The 26,509-nt window shown below is 39.5% G+C and overlaps 1 protein-coding gene across 4 annotated transcripts in view; it reads left to right on the plus strand.

Moving 5' to 3' along the window:
* The window catches only part of NEK11 (NIMA related kinase 11), a 275,610-nt gene that overhangs the window by 70,794 nt on the left and 178,307 nt on the right, over positions 1-26,509 (plus strand). For all 4 annotated transcript variants that reach the window (XM_066245120.1, XM_066245119.1, XM_066245121.1 and 1 more), the window contains exons 4-5: positions 4,007-4,125; positions 25,909-25,973. In XM_066245120.1, coding sequence (XP_066101217.1) covers positions 4,007-4,125; positions 25,909-25,973 — 184 coding nt within the window. The remainder of the gene's footprint in view (positions 1-4,006; positions 4,126-25,908; positions 25,974-26,509) is intronic.

Below are 26,509 nucleotides of genomic sequence, written 5' to 3' on the forward strand. Positions count from 1 at the left end.
TTTGAATTGTTTTTGATGTCTTCAAGGTCTGGTCTTTCCAGAGTCAATCTGATGTTGGTTAAGTGGATGGGGACAGGGAGGAACTACCATTCATCCATCAGTTGGTACATTTTGGTTTACAGATATTCAAAACCTTTGAAATTTACATCAATGCTTTCATTGCAACTTTGTGTGTGTGCGTGTATGTGTGTGTGTGTGTATTTTTCTGAAGTTGGAAACGGGGAGGCAGTCAGACAGACTCCCGCATGCGCCCGACCGAGATCCACCCGGCATGCCCACCAGGGGGCGATACTTTTTCCATCTGGGGCGTTGTCCTGCTGCAACCAGAGCCATTCCAGCGCCTGAGGCAGAGGCCATGGAGCCATCCCCAGTGTCCAGGCCAACTTTGCTCCAGTGGAGCCTTGGTTGTGGGAGGGGAAGAGAGAGACAGAGAGGAAGGAGAGGGAGAGGGGTGGAGAAGCAGATGGGCGCTTCTCCTGTGTGCCCTGGCCGGGAATCCAACCCGGGACTCCTGCATGCCGGCCGATGCTCTACCACTGAGCCAACTGCCAGGGCCTCATTGCAACTTTTGAGGGGTTATTTTAGTGAAGAAAAGTATTTTTCTCTCAGTAATATTGTCTTATGAAGTTTTTATTAAAGAGCAAAATAAATACAAAACAAGTAGTTTTTCTTGGAGATAAACATGCAAAATGAAAATTGCAGAGGGAGTAACTTTGAGGAGAATGAAACACAACTTTCTGGCTGATTTAATCTTTTGGCATTCTTCTTGATTGAACATGTCCCTTGCTTAATACTAAGAATTATTGTATTTTTATGGTTCTACCCAGAGAGCAATAGGGAGTCTGTGGATCTCCTTGTTTTTATTTTTCACAGATACAGACAGAGGGACAGATCGATATAGACAGACAGAGAGAGAGAGATGAGAAGCATCAATTTTTTGTTGTGGCTCCTTAGTTGTTCATTGATTGCTTTCTAATATGTGCCTTGATGGGTGGGGGGAGCTACAGCAGAGCGAGTGACCCCTTGATCAAGCCAGCGACCTTGGTCTCGAGCCAGCGACCCCATGCTCAAGCTGGTGAGCCTGTGCTCAAGCTGGATGAGCCCACATTCAAGTCAGCGACCTTGGGGTTTCAAACCTGGGTCCTCTGCGTCCCAGTCCAATGCTCTATCTACTGTGCCACCTCCTTGTCAGGCACTATGGATCTCCTTTGACATTGCACTTTGAAATCTACTTTTAAAAACCCTATTTTTTTTCAATAGTCTAAATATATGTATTTATTTAGTCACAGGAAATTATGCTCACATTTAATATCAATGCAGGAAACAGACAAGCAACTTCGACTCACTATTTGAGGAGAGAGCATAAGGTGATTGTCGGGCTAACAATTAATGTCACCCAGGGAGTGTGCTCTGCATATATGACTGCCATTTTCATAGCGACAACTGTACTTATATGTGACCTTCCTAAAGTAAGAAACATTAGGCTGAAGCAGACAGCTTCATTGATATTTCTCTAAGGCAAGTTTTCCTTTTTCTTTTTCTTTTGTCTTTTCTGCCTAACTCCCTTTCTCCCTTCTTTCCTACCTTCTTCTCTTCCTTTCTTCCTTCCTCCCTTCCTCCCTGTCACTTCTCATCTGAAACTATAATATTTTTAAAGGAGGCAAAAAAATGTAGATAATTATTTTTCAGCTATGGGAGATGTTTTATTACATTCAGAGAATCTAAATGGGATATTGAAAGGATATATTGTGTTTTTTATATTTTCTTTTTTAAATTTTTTTATTTTTTGTGAAAGCTTTGCTTGAATCTTCTTGAATAAAAAAAGGGAATTTGGGATTGGAAATATATATATATATATGGCTTGCCTTTCATCTGAAGGGCTTTTGTGACTACTTCAGAGGATGTTATAATAATCTGTTGTCAGAAGTGTTTTATGCAACCAACAGAAACATGACAGCACAGCTTGTGTGATCTAACTTTGATAAACTCAAGGATTAAAAAGAGAGGAGATATAAGGATGGGTTTGGAGAATGAGAAGAAAACGATGGTCTTTTTGATAAGGAGTCAAATATTCGGTTCACTTTGGTTGTAAATTCCAACAAGCTTTGATCTCCTTGCCCAGAAAATTCGGCAGGCAGTTGATTTGTAGCAAGGGTGCAAGTCGAAGGTTTGATGTGCCGCTTTGCTTGCCGGGCCCTGAGCAGGAGAGGATATGCCAGGCGAATGTTGGCACATTACACTGAAAGGAGATAAAACATGCATTACAGCTCACTTACTCTGTTGACTTCGTGTTGTTTGATTGGAAGTAATTTCCCTTTGATGGTTTAATTGCCTAGAAATGCTTTTCCTTTGTATCTAGCGATGACGGCTCCATCAGGAATCATCTGTGAGTAGCTCAATGTTCGGCTCTTACGCCCCGCTCCTTACAGACATGGCACATTCCTCGCCTGTCTCCATGCGCCTGGGTTGTTGACATCTCCCAGAGACTAAACACAATCACATTTAGCCCATCCTTGTCTTCAGAGGAACAGTTCTTGAATCGTTTCTAATGTATCAGTGTTTTAAAGTAAAAGGGATCAAGTAGAGGGGGTTTTCTAAGACAGTTTGACATTTTGTGTCTTCATTTCTATGATGGATGAAATGCAGTAAGAAGCATAATCAGGAAGTGCCTGGTGTCATACCCTGCCAGGAAATGTTAGATGTTTTTTATTTGTGACCAGGACTCGTTTTTGGCACCAAGCATTATTCTTTTACCTAGCACCTGGGAGTGGTAGAGCAGAGACTGCCTGAATGATGTGTCTGGACCCCACCTACATCAACAGTTGCTATATTGTGAGAGTTTCACTATAGTTAAACAGAGAAAAGGAGAGGTAAGTCACCCGGGATACACGTTAGTTTCAGCACGCCAAAATGAAGAGCATCTACTCCAGCTGCTAGCCTGTATGCACCCTAAAACAGCATTACTCCCTATTAATGTCATTAATTTGAATTTTATTGGCTTTATATTTTTAATTGGTATACATGTTAGAGTTCTATAGTTACATGAAGCCTTAAGCAGAAGGAAAGTTATTCCTAGTTATACATGGGTATGTATAAGTATATAATGTAATAAAAATGAATTTTGGGGTAATTTTTAGGTAATGTAATAAAAATAAAAACCCTTTGGAACAGTTTTGTCTCTGAGCAATGTCAAAGATAAATACAGCCACGCGTTACTTAAAGCGCTGAAAACAGTTTACTTAGTAACTGCTGACAGTGGGAGAAAGCTGAGCTCCATTCTGATATGTGCAGAGCTGACTGGACGATTTAAAGGGAGATTGGTGGGAGTGGGGGGACGACAGTGAGGGCCTGAGCAGAGTCAGGGAAATAGATGATTACCAAAAGCAGGAAGGGGTCGGTCTGTGTGTATCTGGGTTTACTAACTGGCACTTATTGAAGCTAGGCTCCTACTCTCTCACAGAGACGAAGAGAAAGGGGCCCTATCTTGACACCTGGGCTGAAACAATCAGGCGTCCCCAAACTATGGCCTGCAGGCCGCATGTGGCCCCCTGAGGCCATTTATCCAGCCCCCCGCCACACTCCCGGAAGGGGCACCTCTTTCATTGGTGGTCAGTGAGAGGAGCACTGTATGTGGCGGCCCTCCAACGGTCTGAGGGACAGTGAACTGGCCCCCTGTGTAAAAAGTTTGGGGACCTCTGATAGTTAATTCTTTTGGCAACCTTGAGTTTTCTCTGGCAGACACTGTACGGTGGACTAGGGTCACCCTAGATATGTGGCCTTAAGCTATTAGAAATATGTTAGTATTTATTCAAGTCTTTATAGGGTAAAATTGGGGGCTAGTTGACAAGAGAGCTCAGGGGAGCCTGCCTAGAGTTTGGTCAAGAATCATACAGCTGACTATGCTCTCACTTTCTTATAACAGGGACTGCTATGTATTAACTGTATTTGAGTTTGATTTTAAAATTCTAACTGAAAGAATATGATAAAATATGCTGTTTTGTTTCAGGGCCGAGATCTGGACTGTAAAATTAAGGAATATAAAGAGGCTGGAAAAACCTTTTCAGAAGGTCAAATAATAGAATGGTTTATCCAGCTGTTGCTGGGCGTTGACTACATGCATGAAAGGTACGTTCGTTTGTTCCTGAGGGGGAGAAGGTTCTTTTTTAAACAGTCATGTCTTTACTTGAAAATTAAATTTTGGGGGGGTTGAATCGAAAGAAAGCAAGACCAAAAGGTAAATGACAATGCTTTTTCATGAGAAAACTACTGAATGATTATATCTAGAAGATTACCTGAATAGCTTTGTTTCTTGTCCTAGAAATCAAGTTGGCCTTGAATACAAAACAGAAAATTGTATTAAACACATTCCCTATATCTGATCATATCCTGTGAATTACAAGTGATTCTCAGATACCTTTAGCATGCTATGAATTAGTTATTTCTTATAGGTTTGAGCTATCAATACTCTAGGTCTTGCTACAAATGAATTTCATGGTCACCTTGGAACATGTTAGTGTCAGAAGTTTAATTCTCAAGTTGAACTAAGTCAGTGGTCGGCAAACCGCAGCTTGCAAGCCACATGCAGCTCTTTGGCCTCTTGAGTGTGGCTCTTCCATAAAATACCACGTGCGGGCGCTACCTCGATAAGGAATGTACCTACCTATATAGTTTAAGTTTAAAAAATTTGGCTCTCAAAAGATATTTCAATTGTTGTACTGTTGATATTTGGCTCTGTTGTCTAATGAGTTTGCCGACCACGGAAAGTAATTGAGGCAAAAGACATTGTTTTGTACTCAGACTAAAAGTCAGTTTTGATATGAAATATCTGATAAAAAAGGTCAAAGTTTATATATGAGTTCAATCATCTATAATTTTTATTTACAATGTCTACCTCTAAAATCTATTTGAAAACTTTTAAATAAGAAATTTTAGCTATTAAAATATTTTACAGACCCATACAATGGCATGAACACATTTGAAAAGATGAACATATGTAGACAAGTGAAAGTAGATATTTTGAGATGTCTGTGTTAGCTTTCAACTTAAGAGTGGGCAGAGCATGTGGTAACATTCTTTTTGAACAAATGTGCCAACAGGTGTTGGCAAGGGTGTGGAGCTACTGGAACTCTCTTACATTGCTGTCAGGAGGTAAACTGGTATAACCACTTTAGGAAAACATTTAATAGTACTTCCAAAGCTAAACATTCAAATACCCTGTAACCCACTAATTCTGCTCCTCCGATGAAAAATGAGTGTAAGGTATTTTCCCCGCTGAGGAAGAAAGAAGGACGTAGCCACGAAGTGTGGAATAGCAAAAGCTTTATTTAGTACCGTGCATACTGGACAAGGTTCTCTGGTCCATGAAATGGGGCCAGAGAAGTTGTGTGGATTCTTCCTCTGGGGTGAAGGGTAATTTATAGGGTCGGTAGGGTGATGGCAACTTGATATGAGGTGGTGAAATTTCATTGGCTGACAGACAGTCGTTCTTTTTCAAAGGGCTCCAGACTCTTTTTTTTTTGGCAGGCATGGGTATGGGTAGTTCTAGCATGGGTGTGGGCAGTTCCAGCCAAAGTTTCCGGATCTGGTTCCTCACGTGACCTCCCCCATTGCCAACCGACCTCACAATTAGTACCTGTGTCCAACAAAAGACATGTACAAAAATGTTCATAGAAGGCTTATTTGTAAAAGCCAAAACACTGAGAAATGTCCATTTACAGTAAATGGTTAAATAGGTTGTGGTATAGTTGTACAACTGTACGATTAAAAACAGAATACACAGTTGATATGTGTGACCTGTATAAATCTGAGACATGACGCTGAATGAAAGCAGCCAAATGTAAAATAGTGTATACTATAATACTCCATGTACATGCAGTTCAAAAACAGGCAAAACTAATCTGTGGTGAGTCAGAATAGACTGGAAGGGCACTTTCACTGGAAGGGGCACAAAGAAACCTTCTGGAATGCTAGAAATGTTCTACATCTTGATCTGGGTAGATTACAAGAGTGATAAATTCATCAAGTTTAAGGTTTATGCACTTTAATGTAAATTACACTCTAATTTATAACAAGTGCTATGAGCCCAACCAGGTGGTGGCACAGTAGTAGAGCATTGGACTGGGACTTAGAGGACCCAGTTTCAGAACCCCAAGGTCATTGTCTTGAGCACGGGCTCATCCAGCTTGAGCATGGCTCACCAGTGGGTCACTGGCTTGAGCCTAAGGTTACTGGCTTGTCTGGAGCCCCCCTGTGAAGGCACATATGAGAAAGCATCGATGAACAAGTATGGTGCTGCAACTATGAGTTGATATTTCTCATCTCTTCCCCTTTCTGTCTCTGTCTGTTTCTCTATCTCTCTTGCTAAAAAAAAAAAAAAAAAAAAAAATAGTAAGTGATACAAGTACTGAGGAAAGTACAATTTAAGTGCTGTAGGAACTCAGAAGAGGGATAATGTTTCTATTTGGGAGAACCAATAACTTCTTAGAAGTGCTATTTGACCCGAGGTAGGTTTTGAATATAATATAAGATGGGTCAGAGGTTTCCAGGTTTGGGAACAGAGGGAGCAAAGGCACAGAGCTGAGAAAACATGGCACTTTTAGAGTGAGTGATAAGTGATTCAGTTGGGGAAGATTCTTGGGGTACATGAATGAAGTCGTGAGGAAAGGTAGGCTGAAACCAAACTGTAGAGGGCTTTACGTATTTTGTAATACAGAATTGATGACACTGGAACTTTTTGAGTGGAGTTCCATGAAGATTAGATGGTAAATTATAGAGGGGAGAGAGAGGAACATGGGTTGTCAGTCTGAAACCTTTAATACCATATTTCCACATGGATAAGACACATATTTTTAAAAAAAATTTGGGGTCTAAAAACTGGGTGTATCTTATACAGTGGTTGCCAAGTCATTGAAGGAGTGTGGTATTTCAGATGCCATAGATGGAACAAAGGGTGAGGCAGTATATGAAGACAGTGATTTGTCCATCAGACATGGATGAGGACAAGCTAACGGATGGGAGTTTTGACAGTGATGAGGAGTTGTATGAATTTTATAATGAATAAAACTTGAGTTCAGTAACTTTATGTAATACATTTTTTTTTCAAATTTTGGGCCCCAAAATTAAGATGTGTCTTACACATGGGGAAATACAGTAATATCCACACATGAGGTTGTAAGGCCTGAAACAGTGTGGCAGGACACGGAAAGACGAGAGTGAACTTGGTAAGTGGAAATGACTGGACTTGAAAGTGAACAGGAGAGGATCGAGGACAGACCCAAGGTTCATCACCCAAGGGTGAGTGGGAAGTTGGAAAGACAGATTTTAAACAAAGAGGGAAAGGGAGGGAGAGAGAGAGATTAGAAGTAAAGGCCTGGCTCTTGGGAAAACCCCAGGATTTGTCTATTTGAGTTCCCCCAATATCAGACCTTGAAACAAACACTGGGGTACAAGAAGTTCATCTAGAAGGCGATCTCAGGAAGCAGAAGCGAGTAAGTGGGGAGAATGAGGGAGAGGGAGAAGTGGGAAAAGCCATATAGGGAACATCATGTAGCTTGTCCCTGCTATGAGTAGAGGGAGGCAGAGCAGCAGTCTTCCATATACAGTAATACCTTGGTTTTCATTGACTTCGGTTGTCGTCAGTTTTTGTTGATTACTTCCGTGAAAATTTTGTCTCGGTTTTCGTGGTTGCCTTGGATTTTGTCAGCATGCTCACGTGACCTCGCTGCTAATTTTGCGAAAACAAATGGGGACCCATGCATTCTCCGGCTCAATGCGGTATTGTTTCTTGTTGTGTGAGCATCATCCGTGAGTCTAGCCAAACAATTCCATGCTTTTCAGTGTTTTTGTGCTTTTTTTTATTGATTGCAAGTGCTAATACTACAATTATATGTAAGTGATTACTGTGTATACAGTATCCGCACCTCTCTCTCTCCTCCTCACCGTGTCCCATACACCAAGAAGAGTCTTTGGAAAGGTAAATGCCATGTTAAATGTTCATTTATTCTTTACATTAGTCTTTTATATTCATTTTATATTAATCTTATTGTTTTTAGTATTAAACACTATATTTATTCTCTATAAAATGTGTTTTTGGTATGCATTTTGGAGTGTCTAGAATGAATTAATTGGATTTACATGGATTCATATGGAAATAATTGCCTCGGTTTTCATCAGTTTCGGATTTTGCTGATTTTTTTCAGACTGGTTATCCACAAAAACCGAGGTATCACTGTATGGTTTAGGTTTGGGGTTTCTCTTTTTGCATTTCTTTTTTTTTTTTTTTTGTATTTTTCTGAAGCTAGAAACGGAGAGAGACAGTCAGACAGACTCCTGCATGCACCTGACTGGATCCACCCGGCATGCCCACCAGGGGGCGATGCTCTGCCCCTCCGGGGCGTCGTTCTGCCGTGACCAGAGCCACTTTAGCGCCTGGGGCAGAGGCCAAGGAGCCATCCCCAGCGCCCGGGCCATCTTTTTGCTCCAGTGGAGCCTCGGCTGTGGGAGGGAAAGAGAGGGACAGAGAGGAAGGAGAGGGGGAGGGGTGGAGAAGCAGATGGGCGCTTTTCCTGTGTGCCCTGGCCGGGAATCAAACCCGGGACTTCTGCACGCCAGGCCGACACTCCACCACTGAGCCAACCGGCCAGGGCCTCTTTTTGCATTTCTTCAGAGCCTTTTCTTGCCCATATATAACTAATGTTTTCTGAATTGTCTCTTGAAAAATTTCTCATAATTCTGGGAATCTGGGATGGTAAGGGGAGGCAGGTATCTCCATCTTGATCCAATTTCCAGAATAGTTTTAAGTAGAGAAATGCTATGTTATTCCTGATCCTAAATATGTAATCTACTTTTTGCTTCTGTTAATTTTCAATATTTAATTTCTATAGATCTAAAATTGTTTCCTGAAGGAAATAAACTATCTTTTTCTCCCCTTTTATTGAATTGATTAGGGTGACACTGGTTAACAAAGTTATATAGATTTCAGGTGCACAGTTCCACAACACATCATCTGTACACTGTTGTGTGTTCACCACCCGAGTCCAGTCTCCTTCCACCACCATCTATCCCCCCAGTGCCCTTTCCATCGCTCCAACCCTCCCCCAGGCAATCATTGTTGTCCCTATCCATGAGTTTTTTCTCTTCTTTCCCTTTTTGTTCAATCCCTTCACCCCCTTACCCAGCCTCCCCTATAGCTGTCAGCCTGCTCTCTATCTGTGAATCTCTCTGTTTTGCTTGTTAGTTCACTTTACTCATTAGATTCCACATGTGAGCAAAATCATATGTTACTTGTCTTTCTTTGACTGGCTTATTTTACTTAGCATAATCCTCTCCAGGTAAGATTTCCTCCTTTCTTATGGCCGCATAGTAATCGATTGTGTAAGCGTACCAATACAAAAGGCAACAGGAGGAGGAACTTGATTCTTTTTTAAAATTAAATTTATTGGGGTGACAAAAATAAGTTAATCAGAAAAAGCTAAGGACCATATGATTTCACTCATATGTGGGACATAAACCCGAAACGCACAGACAGCGACAACAGTTGGGTGGCAGAATAGTGAGGGGTAAAGGTGACCAAATACACGGTGATGGGAAATGACTTGACTTCAGGTGGTGGGCACACAATGCAATATACAGATCGGGCATCAGAGAAGTGTACACTTGAAACCTATATGGTCCTTTTCTTTTCTGCCTCACTATTGGAGCTGGGACATCTCATCTTCTGCCCTTAGACCCGAATCTCCCCTTATTGTCAGGCCTTTAGACTCAGACTGAATTACACCACCCACTTTCCTGGGCCTCCAACTTGCAGAACTACTCAGCCTCCATAATTGTGTGAGCCGATTTCTCAAGATAAATCTCTATCTCTATATCTTTAGATGTCTATCTCATCTCATCTCTGTCTTTATATCTATTTCTGTATCTCTGTATCTCTGTCTCATCTCTATCTCTATCTCTACATCTATTTATCTCTTATTGGTTCTGTTTCTCTGGAGACCCCTGACTAATGCAGTGCAATAGCAGGGGAGATAAAGAAGATCCTAGAAAAACTAAGAAGAATGAGGTTCCAGAAGAAATGAAGATTTTTTTGTCTGATTCCTTTGGAGAATTCTTGTACTCATTTTAATTTGGTTTATTTATTCATTTCTAATATTCTAAAGCTATTCACGCATAAATAAAAGCTATCTTGAGCATATAGCACTGACACGCCTTCCTCCCCTTGGGCTTCGACCTTTGGTGCACGGACAGATCTAAGTTTTTTTAAAGTGTTTTATGCTCTGAGGCTCGTTACCAACTCCCCCAACCTTCCACAGGTTGGCCCAGTACTTGAGGGACTGTGGAACCTCGGACAAGCTAGAAGCCTGTCCTCTATGAAAGTGCAATCCTGTAGCCTTTCTTCTCTTTGTTCTAATTAATTGTCTAATCTGAAACACCATCTTTTCTGGATAGCACAGCACAATTGGGCATAAGGGAACTCCTTGGGGACAGAGACAATGTCTTGTTCATCGTTTTTTTCCCCCAGTGGTAACACAGAAACCATAAAACAAAACAACCCCCCCCCCCCGAATTCGTTTTTGTTGCAGGAGGAGTTCAGTTAGCCTAGGTTTTTAAAAGATGGACAGAACAGCCTCTGTGCAGAAAGCCCTTTTTCTGGTGACTTTTATTGATTTGGAGGCTCTCATGGCGGAGGAGAAAGCAGGAAAGGGACGTTTTCCCTGAGATGACTGCCTCATCACCTAACATCCCACACATTTCCCAGCCGCGTTGTGTTAGAATGGCTAAATATTCCCTGAAAGGTGGCATGAAGTATTTATTTTTAATGTAGTGAGGCTCCCAGGGAAAAGACCTACTTGTGAATGAATCCAGGTCAGGAAATATGTCAGAAGATGTGCTACCTTAGGTTTGAAGATAGAAAAGCGAACAGAAGTTGTGGTGTCTGTGGTGTTAGTGGCGATTTTTGCTTTTGCCTGGTTGTCACCCCTTGAAGATGTACTGAGGTCACTTTTTTCAGACCCAACTTCACCCCTGATTTACCACACAGAGGGCTCCTGGTGCTCATAAGGGCCCACAGTAGCAATGAGGAAGCCAGCCAAGGGCCTCAGCACTTAGGACGGAGGCCACATGGCAGAGGCCTGCAGTGGCAGCTGCCTGGACCGTGCGACCCCAAGGAGTCATTGCTTGTGCCAGCATCTCTGGCACGGAGAGTTTGAGATCCACCCCGAGACCCTGCCAGTTGAAGGATAGACTTGTAGGAAAAGAAGCTGATGTGTCAGAAACCAGTGAGGGCTTGAGGAGTGATGAAGGTGACGTTGTCCATGTTAGATTCAGGGAGTACTGATATGCTGGGGCTGCCAAGAGTGTGCAAGGTCCCTGTGACGCCGAGAACAAAGAGTTCAGCAACTTCCTGCATTGAGTCAGAGACCCTTATCAGAAGTTTATGTTTGAAATTCTCCACTGAGCAATACCCCCCCCCCATAACTGCGCACGACCTCCCTAGCCAATGACTAACAGCCACATCAGCTTCTGTATGATGCTTGCTCATCCTAGATAGCCACCCTATAAAAAGGAGCCATTTTAGAAGCTCGTGGCTGCAGTGCTCCAGTCTCTTCGGAGGCGTGGGTTGCCTGCAGTCCCTGCGCAGGTTTGGGGGGCTGCAGTGCTCCAGTCTCTTCGGAGGCGTGGGTTGCCTGCAGTTCCTGCACAGGTTTGGGGGGGCTGCAGTGCTCCCTTGCGTGGGTTGCAATAAAACTTATAAAATTCACTTTGTGTCTGCTGTGGCCTCTCTCGCTGGGATGTAACAGTCCACACTTCTTCACAGTCCTCCCTGTGGCTGGGGCCCTGAGAAACACCTGCTGTCTGTCTCCACAGACTTTTCCTTCCCATGGTTCTAGGGGCTGGAGGAAGTAGAAAGTATCCTGATTGAGGAGACAGAAGCAGGAGCTCTTTGTGTGTGTGAACACAACAGCCATCTAATCTCAACCAGATCACTTAATTCTCCTTGGTACCATGAAACTGAAAAATGAGAGGGACCTGCCACTTCTGTAGACATGGTGTGGGACAAATGAGCTAACAGATGGAGAGCTACTTTGAGCTTTTTAGAAGAAAGATTGTCTATAAATTATCTATATTACTAGTTACCTTGTCATTTTTTGTTTTTGATTTTTATATACTTGAAAGGAGAGGATATTAACCAAGTATATGATAAGACTTTCGTGCTGGAATTATTTTTGCTTACTGTAACCACAAAGTCAATGGATTATAATTTTAAAAATTCACCAAATAATTTGATAGCTGGGTTTTTTTGCATAGAATTTATTACACCATCACCACGGTGCCAGCCAAATAGTTCTCATAACTGCTTTCTAACATATTATTTGCCTTTTTCATAAAATACTCAGTACTGAATAATGTACTCATATATTTGTATGTGAGGGCTGTTAATGAATTATTATCTTCTATTGTCTAGTGTAGGAACCTTCAGGTAAGTTTCTCTTGAATGTATTACTTATTCCAAGCATTTAGTACCTGGTTTCCTGGTAGGCTCCCTAGATCACTATTCCAAAATCTAAACCCTAGACTGTCTGACTCCCTGGGTACTTGTAGCTGGAAGAGACTCAATACCTACTTTTTAGATCTAGACTTAACAGCTGCAGGGATCAAGTGAATCAACATAAGCTTTTTTTTTTATAAATTTTTATTAATGTTAATGGGATGACATTAATAATTCAGGGTACATATTATTAGGTACAAAGAAAACATGTCCTGACTTTAAACTATATTATAGGGCCACAATAATCAAAACTGTATGGTATTGGCAGAAAAATAGACACTCAGACCAATGGAACAGAATAGAAAGCCCAGAAATAAAACCACATATATATGGTCAAATAATCTTTGATAAGGGGGCCAACAACACAAAATGAAGAAAAGAAAGCCTCTTCAACAAATGGTGTTGGGAAAACTGGAAAGCCACATGCAAAAGAATGAAACTCGACTACAGCCTGTCCCCGTGTACTAAAATTAATTCAAAATGGATCAAAGACCTAAATATAAGATCTGAAACAATAAAGTACATAGAAGAAGACATAGGTACTAAACTCATGGACCTGGGTTTTAAAGAACATTTTATGAACTTGACTCCAATGGCAAGAGAAGTGAAGGCAAAGATAAATGAATGGGACTACATCAGACTAAGAAGTTTTTGCTCAGCAAGAGAAACTGATATCAAAATAAACAGACAGCCAACTAAATGGGAACTGATATTTTCAAACAATAGCTCAGATAAGGGCCTAATATCCAAAATTTACAAAGAACTCATAAAACTCAACAACAAACAAACAAACAATCCAATAAAAAAATGGGACGAGGACATGAACAGACACTTCTCCCAGGAAGAAATACAAATGGCCAACAGATATATGAAAAGATGCTCATCTTCATTAGTTATTAGAGAAATGCAAATCAAAACTACAATGAGATACCACCTCACCCCTGTTAGATTAGCTATTATCAACAAGACGGGTAATAGCAAATGTTGGAGAGGCTGTGGAGAAAAAGGAACATAAGCTTTTAACTGCAAGTAATAGAAGCAGCTTAAACAATAAAGAAAATTCATTATCCCACCTGAAAAGAAGTGTCCAAGGAGGGTGGTTAACTCTGCAGGCTCAGTGCTACCCTCCGGGGCTCAAGTTCTTTCTATCTCCTTATTCCCATTCTTGGCATGGCTGGCTTTGTTGTCAGACTGTTCCCCCATGGTTACCAAGATGGACACAGCACTACCTCGTGTCATCCCATACGACAATAGCCAAAGGTAGGCAAGCTAAAAAGGGCATATGTCACCCTCTCTTTTTGTCTTTTATAAGAGTAGGCGAACATTTCCTATAAGCTTCCTGCAGACTTGCCTATGTCTCATCGGTGTTAAAAAATTTTCCAGAATTTAGAGAAGGCAAAAGAGATTACCGAGTCTTCTGTTGGTGCAATGCCAGGCCTAACTTTTTGTCCTCTATGCTGTTTTATAACTCTGTAGAGGCAGAGGCTAACTTGAATATTTTTGTCCAGAAGAGATGCAAATAATTTCTTGTCCCTGGAACAGATACCTCTGGGGATGTGGTTTGTGGCCTTGTTGGGCATTAACCAGTTTTGCATCTAACCCAGCAATCATATCCACTGATAAATATCCTAGCTTGTCGAACAGTCTTTGACTCAGTTTTAACATATCTTGTTAATTAACGGGTTAAATAAAATCCTTGATGCGTTCATTTCATATTTTCAAATTTACAATTTTACCTTTTCTGAAGATTGGCCAGAGTTTTGTTGTATCACATACCTAAACCAGTCACCCCAAAAGAAAAATACCTTTTTTAAGTTTCAGTTTACTTCCTATACTCTCCTCCACATTCACTCCCTACTGCCCCCACTGCCCTCATGAACCAGACTGAGGAGGCCCAGCGTTCCCAGGCTCATGGGATGCTGAAGGCAAGGGAGCAGGGCAGGAGAATGGTCCTCCGGTAGGCACTTCACAGTTCCTGCCCTATCAGGGAACCCCAAGAATGGGCATAGAGGGTGCCAAATTTTGTTTAACCCTCCGTTATTAAATATGATTGTTTTCCACAATTAAGTAGTCAACAACATGCTCATGCCCAGCCCAACTGTAGATGCTGTGAGACTGTAAGAAGGCAAGAGAGAATATTGATTAAATACAAAGTTTCTATTTTTTAACTAATAAATGAGCCTCAAGGATGATGGTATTCATCTTTGTGCCAAGGATAGTGTTTTAAAAATCAGCATACATTTTTAAAAATTTGTAATATTTTTATAACTGAATTTTATTGTGGTGACGTTGGTAAACATATAATTATATAGGTTTCGGGTGCTCAATTCTGCAACACATCTCTGTACACCATATTGTGTGTTCAACTCTCCCCAGTCAAGTCTTCATCCATCACCATTTATTTCCCCTATAGGCTCCTCCCCCACCCTCCCCACCCCAGCAATCTCTACACTACTGTCCATGTCCATGAGGGGTTTTTTTTTTTGTCTTGTTTTTTTATTCTATTCATCTACCTCCCTCACCCAAACCCCAACCTGTTCAAGGTTGTCAGCCTGCTCTCAGTGTATGAGTCTGTTTCCGTTTTGCATGTTAGTTCATTTTGGTCATTAGCACACATTTATTGAACATCTACCACGAGTAAAACAGACCTAAATGGTACTATTAGTTTGTACAGTCAAACAGTCCTGCTCGCAGTGGTGGGATTCAAATAATTTAACAACTGGTTCTCTGTTCTAATGACCATTTTAAGTATAAAAAAACCAATATATCAAAAAGTAGTTTATTATTTCATGCATTTAATACATAAATAAGAACAATAAAAGAGGCACACAAAACTAGATTGTTATAAGAAAGTCTTAAAACATTAGTGGAAAAATATTAAATAATACCTGAAAAAAATAAAAAAACCTGTTATTGAAGATATTTCTATATTGCTTCTTGATTGGTGTCCTCACTTGCAATTTTTTTTCACCTATGAACAGAATGAACATTACTATATGCACTTAGAATACGCTGTTGTGCAGATGAATGTTAAAAAAGAGTAAGGAATGTAAATTTGTGATTTCCACCTTGGGCAGCTGTCCCAGCACCCCTGATTACAAGTGCCATTTTAACAACCGGTTTGCTGAACTCAACAAAAAATTAGGTATTAGTTCTGCCAAACTGGTGTGAACCGGCTGAGTCCCACCACGGCCTGCTTGTAGACTGTATGATGCTGGGCAAATAATTCAGCCTTTCTAGGTGTGAATTTCCTTGTCTCCAGATTGCTCTTAAAAAAATAGTATCCTAGTGCTTCTGATTATAGACCCTGGGGTTATATGTCCTGAGATGAAGTGGCCCAGGCTTGTGTTGCCCAGTTTTATTCTTCCATTTCCTCTCCACTCTTGAAAGCATGCTTATTCCTAATTCTCTGAAGCCTTAAATGTGGTAAAGGTTACTTGAATTAGAGGAAGCTCCTGCCACGATCCCTACTTCTTCATTTTATGTACAGTTCAGATTCCATTTCCTTTAGTAGTGTGTCCACTTGTCTCCTATGAAGTAAAGCGGGTGGACTCTGTGATGGGCTGTTCTTTGGCCCTGCTCCTCAGTCACATTTGCAGCTTTCCTCTGGATTGCTGGGGTTTGACTGCTGTGTTAAGGTAACACTATGACACCTGTATGATCATTGGTATGGTAAAATATTTTTACAACTGGTATTTCTGATGTTAACTAATAATAGTACAATTTTGTGAGCACGTACTTAAGAGTAATAATCATTTATTGGGAAAGAAATTTCCATATGACCAGGTGAATGTCTGTCTTTGTAACCATTTATAATTATAAATTTTAATGATATGATAATGACTGGGTTCCCTTCCGCCATCTATTATAGTTATTTCTGTACTTTCATTTCTCCAACCTGGTTGTAACAATTCTGGGATACATGTTACAGTATTACAGGGGCTGGGACAGGGAAATAAGACAGGGACCTGATAGAGCTTATACAGTAGTTTAGCAAGAATGATTGGTCAACTATAGATGAATATAGTATCAGAAGAAGAACAGAAGTGGGAGAGCCTGTCTGACTTGCTGGTGGGGGTAGGAATGGTGGTTTGGAATTAGGAGAAAGTCATAGCGGGGATCCTTTTCTAAGCTTGGACTTCTAGGAAACAGAGCCTGGGGCAAAGGTTAATATGTCGATACCTTCCTCTGGAGGTGTAGACCCAGGTGGTAAGAGTGAGGACAAATGGAAGTGAGGCAAGGATGTGAAGCAGAGTGAAATGGTGTGCTATTGTACTGGCCATCAATTTACAAAGAGCTAGGGAGAGACGATAGCAGGTTGCTTGGCAGGGATTTGCCTGGTTTACAGGCGCTTGGGCAGCGTGCCTAGAAGAGAGAGAGAAGGGGAAATCTGCTTATCTTCTCTCTCCTCTAGTCTCTCATTGGTTCACCACGAGGGAGTTAACTCCCTTCCACTTTCATCTGGTTCCTTGCATTGCCATTTGGAATGCTGCTAGATTCCACGTCATGTGGTGTGGTGTTTTAGCCCAGTTCACATGTGGCAGGAACCAGAGGGCCGGGCATTCCAGGCAAGACTGGCTGATCTACAGTACCGGGGGTGGGCAGGGTCTTTGGAAGGAAAGAAATAGGGGACGCGAAGGAGGTGCATGAGGTTTGTATCCATACATCTTGAAGGACAGATAAGATTCTAAGAGGCAGGGAGGATAGAGGAAGGCACTTTAATATGAGCAGTGAGACAAAGGAAGAAACATGAGCTGTATTTATGATGAAACAGGTACTATGTTGGCTACAGCAGAGATATATAACAATTTCTTGGCCCAGGTATTTTTTTGGCTTATAAATGAATTCCTGAGCTTTTTCCCTTTAAAGGGTATTCCAAATATGCTGCTCACAAAAACTAGGGGATATTTCAAAATGAATATGATGCAATAAAGTATCCCCTAATTTTTGTGAGCACAATTAGAGGATATTTCAAAATGAATATGACGCGATAAAATATCTCCTAATTTTGTGAGCAGCGTATGTAGCTAAATGTTTATTCCTTCATCAGATTGTTATATGAATAAATTAACCAACTGGAAAAATTCCTTTGTCAGGCCATTTCTTAAAGATGTATGAATAGGTGGAAGAGGAGGCTGGAAATGGAGGACTCCAAATGTTAGGCTGTCCTAGATTCAGCCAACAGCGGGGGTCTTGAGCAGGGAGTGGGGTGTGGAACAGAAGGGGAAGCACAGTGCAGTTGAAACCACTCCCATAGTTCTGTCTTGTTTCTCTTGAGGTAATCTGTGTAATTCAGCTGCTCTGTTTATCATTCCTCTCTGCTTGAGAGCCTCACACAGATTTGCTTTTCTGATACTTTGCTGGTAACAGTAACAGTAGCAACATGAGCCATCACAGTAACAACCCTCACAACCCTGGCTCATTCACATTTCTGCTCTAAGGCCACTTTCTCTGAGGACTTTCCTGACCAACCATCTAAACTAGCATTCCCTACCCTGATTAGTCACTAGCCCCTTACTCTACCTTCTTGCTTTGATGGTTTTAATTATTAGCTGACATAATTTTTTTTTTTTTTTTAAAGAGAGAGAGTCAGAGAGAGGGATAGACAGGGACAGACAGAAACAGAGAGATGAGAAGCATCAATCATTAATTAGTTTTTCCTTGCGTGTTGCGACACCTTAGTTGTTCACTGATTGCCCTCTCATATGTGCCTTGACCGCGGGCCTTCAGCAGACTGAGTAACCCCTTGCTCAAGCCAGTGACCTTGGGTCCAAGATGATGAGCTTTTGCTCAAACCAGATGAGCCCGCACTCATACCGGCGACCTCAGGGTCTCGAACCTGGGTCCTTCCACATCCCAATCTGATGCTCTATGCACTGTGCCACCGCCTGGTCAGGCAGCTGACATCATATTATATATCTGCTCATTTAGTTGTTTCCTGCCTGTTTACATTACCAGTACAAAGCTTAATGAACAATGAGAATTTGTCTGTCTTGATCAGTCACTGCCAGTGCCTGGCAGTGTTCTAAGCATCTTATTGGTTTCTAATTTAACTTCACTAAGGCCAGAAGCTGTCTGGACTATATGCTGCTGATTCTTTGTAATCTGTTGAGATTTGCTTTATGGATTAGTTCATTGACGATTTTTGAAAATATTTCATATGTTCCTGAAAGAAATACATTTGAAATTTTTTGATGCAATAGACAATTTAGGTAAATTAGCTTGAACTCATTGTTTTTCAAATCTATGACTGTGTTGTTAAAACCTATATCCTCATTAATTTTTTGTCTACTGATCCATTAATTACAGGAGCTATGTTAAATTTCCCACTATAATTATGGATGTTAATTTCTCCTTAAATTTTTATTAAGTTTTCACTATATGCTCAAGTTTGTGTCATAAGTTGCATAAAAGTATGGATTTTTTAAATCTTCCCAATAAATTATTGATTTATTATGTAGTGATACTCGTTATATTTAATTTATCTAATATTGCTTTTTGCCAACTTTCTTTTGCTTAGAATATCTTTTCTACTCTCTTATTTTCACGTTCATGTCTTTATTTTTAAGTGTGTTTTTTACAAGTTTTTAAAAAATAGGTCAATCCTGTTTCTCTGTATTTTAACTGATGATGTTAGTATGTTATATTTAATAATATATGAAATGTATTTCTGCTATTTTATTTTGTTATACTTCTTTTTCTCCTTTCTCTATATTTTTAGAATTGGCCAGGTTTTGTTATTCCCCTTTTATTCTACTAGTTTAAACACTATGCATTTTATTCATATTGTTTCAGTGTTCACCCTTCAATTATTAAATGCATAGTTGAATAAAGTTTGAAGTTAATTACTTAATATATGTACCCTTTATTGTGTATGTGACAGAGAGAGGGACAGATAGGGACAGACAGACAGGAAGGGAGAGAGATGGGAAGCATCAATTCTTTGTTGTGACACCTTAGTTGTTCATTGATTGTTTTCTCATATGTGCCTTGACCAGGGGGCTACAGTAGACTGAGTAACCCCTTGCTCGAGCCAGCGACTTTGGATCCAAGCTGGTGAGCTTTTTTTTTTTCTCAAGCCAGATGAGCCTGCACTCAATGTGGTGACCTTGGGGTCTTGAACCTGGGCCCTCTGCATCCCAGTCTGATGCTTGATCCACTGCACCACCACCTGGTCAGGCTCTACCCTTTTCTTGAACATTACAGAGACTTTAACGCCAATTATATTTTTTCTTCCTTTTATATTATTGTTACTCAGAATTATAGCTCTACTTTCTCTTAATACTCCGCAAATTAGTGATTATCATTGCATTGTTTTTTAAGCTGACTCTTGCTTAGTTTTCCTTACATTTACCAATCTCTTGGTTCATCATTCCTTGTTGTACCCTAGGCCTTCCTTCTGTGGCCATTTCCATTCTTTCCAAAATAAATCCTTAAGTCATATGAATGGAAAACATTATTTGTTTTTTGTTTGCTTGAAAATATCTTTATATATTTACTTTTTCTTTCATAATAATTTAGCTATTGTTTTAGCTAAGTATTTTCTATTTAGCTAATATATTACCTATTACTTATAAGCATAAAATTTGTCTAACAAATATTTTGTCTAACACTTTGAAAATATTATCTCCCTGACTTCTGAATTGTTACTAATGTTGATAAGTGACTTTTCATCCAATTAATCTTTTAATTATTCTCTTTTCTTTCACCTAGTTCTCAATATCTTCTCTTCATTGTTATTGTTCTTTAGCATTAGAAAGTTTTGTCCAGTTGTGGATTTCTATTTTTTTTTTTATTCTGTTGGAGATTTATTTTGGATCTGAACTTGTGAATTTATGTCTTTTTAAATTCTGAAAATTTCCATCATTTTCTCTTTGGATTCTGCCACATATCTAATCTCATCTCTTATTTCAGAGTGTCTATTAGATGTATGTTGGGCATTCACATTTTTTCCCACTTCTACAAACCCCTTCTAGAGATCTGTTTACACATATGTTAGAACTTTTAAACCACATTTCAATGGTATTTTATACTCTTTTCTATGATTCCCACCCTTTGTGTGTGTTTCTTAGTCTGAATATTTTCACAAACCATTATTCCATTTTCTAAATCCTCTCTTTGACAGTGTCTAATCTGCTTTCAAATATATCTACTGAATTCTCAATTTTAGTAATTATATTTGTTTTGATTCTAAAATTTTCATTCAATTCTTTTTAAAAATATATTTAGAATCTAGTTCTATGATGAAATTCTCTATTGTGTCATTTTCTTGAACATATTAATCATAGTTACTTTGAAGTCTTCATTTAATAATTCCAATAGGTGGATCACCTATGGATTTGTTTCTATGTATGTTTTTTTCTTTTCTTTTAGCTTTAGGTCTTCTGGTCTTGTCCCTTGGCATGCCTGGTAGTTTTGAGTGAATGCCAGACAATATATGTGAAATGGTGTAGAGATATTAGATGTTATCTTCCTCTGGAGAGGATCTAATTTTTTTCTGGCTAGTGGTTACAGTGGGGACAGATCACCTCAATCTAGTCAGGAACTGAGATAGTTTAAAGCTGGTTTCACACTTTGTGAGGGCTGTTTTCAGTTTGCCTTTATTTCTAAGAACTAGTCCTTCAGGGTTTCCAGCTGAAGGCTTTAGTTATTTTCCAAGACCCTTCCTCATCTTTGTGACTGGACTGAAAGCTCCACTTAGTTTTCTAACCTTTTAGCATCTACTTTCTCCTTAATGTCTTGCCCCTGGACGGTTTTAAGATTTAGCAAGTACTTCAGAGGTAAAATCTATGCAGAATGTCAGGCTCACTTCTCTTTTGTCCCCTTTTTCTGAAAAATTTGTCCTTTAAGTTCTAGCTGCCTTTGTAGCACTGAACTATAAGTTTGTCTTCCAAGCTCAGTGAAACTGCTGCAAACTCTTGGCCACAGCATTCTGCTTCTGCAAAATGACCTGAGAGTAAAACACAATGCATTTCCCTTCAATGCATTTTTTTTCTCAGCAATATCTGTCTCCTCATGTGCTGACTCCCTTAATTTGCTGTAGCTGATCTCTAATATCATCAAAGTTTTTTTTTTCTTAAGTGAAAAGCAGGGAGGCAGAGAGACAGATTCCCACATGTGCCTCAACCAGGATCCACCTAGCAAACCCCCTATGAGATGATGCTCTGCCCATCTGGGGCCTACTCTGTTGCTTAGCAACCAAGCTATATTAGCACCTGAGGTGAGACCATGGAGCCATCCTCAGCTCCTGGGGCCAAATTGCTTGAACCAACTGAGCCATAGCTGTGGGAGGGGAAGAGAAAGATGGGGGGGGGGGTGGAGAAGCAGATGGTGGCTTCTTCTGTGTGCCCTAACTGGGAATCAAACCCAGGACATCCACATACTGGGCCGATGCTCTATCACTGAGCCAACTGGCCAGGGCCAAAGTTTTTTGTTTTTTTTAATTTTATCTAGATTTTACATTGTTTAAACTTTTTTGGTGTTTTCTATACAACTGTGGAAGGTAGGAGATTTAGTATGATATAAACTTACTACATAATTGGAAGCTGAAGTTTTATTCTTGAATTATTTATTTATTTATTTTTTTGATAGAGACAAAGTCAGAGAGTAAGACAGATAGGGACAGATAGACAGGAAGGGAGAGAGATGAGAAGCATCAACTCTTCATTGTGGTTACTTAGTTGTTCATTGATTGCTTTTTTATATGTGTCTTGACCAGGGTGGGGGGGGGGTACAGCAGAACGAGTGACCCCTTGCTCAGGCTACTGACCTTGGGCTCAAGCCAGTAACCATGGGGTCATGTCTATGATTCCATGCACAAGCCAGTGACCCCATGCTCAAACCGGATGAGCCTGCACTCAAGCTGGCGACCTCAGGGTTTCAGACCTGGGTCTTCCACATCTCAGTCTAATGCTACATCCACTGAGCCACTGCCTGGTCAGGCAATTTTTTTAATTTTAATAATTAAATTTTCCTCCTAGAAATTTGATTTGGTTGTCTCTCAAATCAGCATTATTATTATTATTATTATTATTATTGGTGGAGAGGATAGTATCCTTTTTTTTTTTTTTGTATTTTCCTGAAGTGAGAAGCAGGGAGGCAAACAGACTCCCACATGCACCTGACCAGGATCCACCAGGCATGCCCACCAGGGGGTGATGCTCTGCCCATCTGGGCTGTTGCTCTGTTGCAACCAGAGTCATTCTAGCACCTGAGGTGGAGGCCATGGAGCCATCTTCAGTGCCTGGGCCAACTTTGCTCCAATGGAGGCTTGGCTGCAGGAGGGGGAAGAGAGAGATAGAGAGAAATAGAGGGGGAAGGGTGGAGAAGCAGATGGGCGCCTCTCCTATGTGCCCTGGCCAGGAATCAAACCTGGGACTTGCACACGCTGGGCCAACACTCTACCACTGAGCCAACCGGCCAGAACAATAGTACCCTATTTTTATTTTATGTCTTCTATTCTTTTATTCATGATTTTAATAATTTAAAACATACTTATTTTATAGTTTGAATCATATTAAATTACCTGAATTTCTCAGGGGTTTAATTTCACTGTATGTTATCTGCTGACTTTTAGTTTGCATTGGCTTCTGCCAAGTGCCCCAAGAGTGTATTAGCAGTTGAGGGGCAATTTTCACATTAATTTCTTGGCTTTAAAATTTACGAGGCCATATAGCTATTGCATCTTTGAATTGCAAATATAAATGAGCAGAGACATATGGTTACAAACTATAAAAGATATTTTTTTATTCACTCAGAGTTCAGACCTATACCAATAAGCTTTCTTTAAAACTTTCTTTTTTCAATTACTGTTTACATTCAGTATTATTTTGTATTAGTTTCAGGTGTAAGCATAGTGGTTAGGTAGTCATATACTTTACAAAGTGTTCCTGACATTTCTAGTACCCACCTGACACCATACATAATTATTATAATATTATTGATTATATTTTCTATGTTACACTTTATATCCCTGTGATCATTTTGTCAGATGAGCTTTCTTGTCATTTTGTTTAATTATGAGTGAATATTTCTTTTTATTTAAGGCAAAGTCCCCAAACTTTTTACACAGGGGGCCAGTTCACTGTCCCTCAGACCATTGGAGGGCCGGACTATAAAAAAAACTATGAACAAATCCCTAGGCACACTGCACATATCTTATTTTAAAGTAAAAAAACAAAACAGGAACAAATACAGTATTTAAAATAAAGAACAAGTAAATTTAAATCAAGAAACTGACCAGTATTTCAATGGGAACTGTGGGCCTGCTTTTGGCTAATGAGATGGTCAATGTGCTCCTCTCATTGACCACCAATGAAAGAGGTGCCCCTTCTGGAATTGTGGTGGGGGCTGGATAAATGGCCTCAGGGGGCCGCATGTGGCCCGCGGGCTGTAGTTTGGGGACCCCTGATTTAAGTTATAGGCCACAAATAGGATTCTGACTTTATGCATATGTATTAGTTCTAGTTCTCCACATTACATGGCTCAATGTAACAAGAGGCTCTTGTTTCTGTGAAGCCATTAAAGCCAGTTACTGAGACTGGCATGACCCCGAGGGCAGCTGAGAAATCAGCAACTCCAATGCATTAAGAATTTCAAATTTCTTTTTGTATAATTCTGAGAAAATGACTTGCCTCATTTTCTGTGGGCTCAGCTGTGTACATGTGAAGATATTTGTATGCTTTAACATTTTTAGTTATTTTTTAGGCAAAGATTTTCAAGTTGTTCTGTTTTCCAAAATTCCAGAACTAAAAATGTAACTGACATAATTTGCATTGCTGGCTTATATATAGTAATACTTAATCAATATTATCTGTTATTAAATTTCATCATCAACATTATTATTTCCACAAATACAAAAAACCTGAACATTTGGATTGTGATATACATAATAGATTATATTGATATATGTAACATTTATAATATGTAATAAATTATATATAATAGACTATAAAGCTATTACAGATGGTCCTCAGATTATGACAGTCTCAACATACGACTTTTTGAGTTTATGATGCTCACTTCCATAAAAACTTTCTTTTTATTCAGTGAGAGGAAAGAAGGCAGAGAAACAGACTCCCGCATATGTCCCAACCAGTATCCACCGGGCAAGCCTAGTAGAGGGCAATGCTCTGCCCATCTGCAGCATTGGTCCATTACTCAGCAAGAGAGCTCTTCTTAGCTTCTGAAGCAGAGGCCATAGAGCCATCCTCAGTGCCCGGGGACAACTTGCTCCAATTGAGCCATGGCTGCAGGAGGGGAAGAGAGTGAGAAGTGAGAGGGGGAGGAGTGCAGAAGCAGATGGTCACTTCTCCTGTGTGCCCTGACCAGGAATCGAACCTGGAACATCCACATGCCAGGTTGATGTACTACCTCTGAGCCAAACAGCCAGGGCCATAAAAACTTTTAAAAATTGAGATATGAGTGTTTCAGCTTATGCTGTTAACTTTGTACTTTTTTTAACACTCATTTTTTGTCATTTTTTTATCACTACACTACAGTGTACAATACAGTATGTTTATGTTCTTTTCCTTTTTCTATGGCTTAGTTGTGTTTTTATGTTCTAGATTATGATTTTACAACTGTGTTCTAAAGTGACTTAGGCTAAGGTGTGTTTCGACTTACACCAAAATTCAGGTTAGGTCACTATAGTAGGAACAGAACTGTGTCGTAACCTAAGGACCCCCCTGTACAGTTAGGTCCCTAGGAACCTAACCCCCATGATAGGTGAAAATTTGCAAAGTAGCAACCTTATATTTATTTTATTATTTATATATATTTTAAGGCTTTATTTCATTTTAATAGGTTTTAATTAATATTTTTATATTGTTTTTAATTTTAGGCTATAAAATGCTTATTTTACCACAAAAATAATTAAAATAATAAATATGTTAAAATACCTATATACCACAAATCTCGCAACATAACAAAAAATCCATGATACGAAATTAGATATATACAAATTAAAAATCTGCTATACAATGAGACCACGAAAAGTGAACTGCAATATGGCGAGGGACGACTGTATATGATAATTGGTCTAAAACTGAGTGTATAGTTACTGGATATATGTAGGCCATGCTACAAAAACACAGAACATCTGGTCTATTGAAATAGTTGAAACCATTTAATTTTTTTCCTGATTTTACATTCTCCTGACTTTAAAACTGTTTTCTTTAAAATATATTATTTTCAGGAAACAAGAAAATGTGGCTTTGTAGATTTTAAACATTTAAAGATATATCTTTAGGAATGTATATTTATATGTGAATTGCTTCACATAAACCCATGTATATTATGTATATTAGGATTTTAAAGTCTTACATTTTGCATGAAATTTTATATCCTTTTTTGCCTTTTTCTAGGAGGATACTTCATCGAGACTTGAAATCAAAGAATATATTTCTGAAAAATAATCTACTTAAAATTGGTAAGATTTTAAAAAGTATGTATTTGGGAAATATGGGAGAGTACCCTATTTGAATACTATCAGCATATCAAATTGAAATATAAAATACCTAGGAGTATCAGAGTAATTATTGATTTATTTAAAGTTCTCAAATTTTTGTTCTTGTTCGATTGGGGCCAATAAAACCCAATTCTTTTGTTTCCAATTGTCTGATATAAATTGAGGTATAAGACATTTGGTACATACTTTGTAGATTCAACTAGTATTTTTTGAGTTCCTACTTCATATGAGACAATTTGCAAGTGGTTACACTTTAAATCTTACTAGTTTGATTGTTACTATAGGTTTCCCTGCTTATTTTATCACAGAGAATTAAAATGTTGGTATAATGGCTTTGTTAACTTTTAGTTCTCCTTCAGAACTGTACCTCCACTCATAACTGTTACTGGATTATTTTATATTCATGCAAAATACTCTTAGGGAGGAAAGTATGAAAGCATGTGACAAGTTAAGCAAGTACGTATAGAGCAGCTGATGGATTCAATTTTTTATAGTCA

Source organism: Saccopteryx bilineata, chromosome 10 (assembly GCF_036850765.1).
Source record: "Saccopteryx bilineata isolate mSacBil1 chromosome 10, mSacBil1_pri_phased_curated, whole genome shotgun sequence".
In the NCBI taxonomy this organism is placed as follows: Eukaryota; Metazoa; Chordata; class Mammalia; order Chiroptera; family Emballonuridae; genus Saccopteryx; species Saccopteryx bilineata.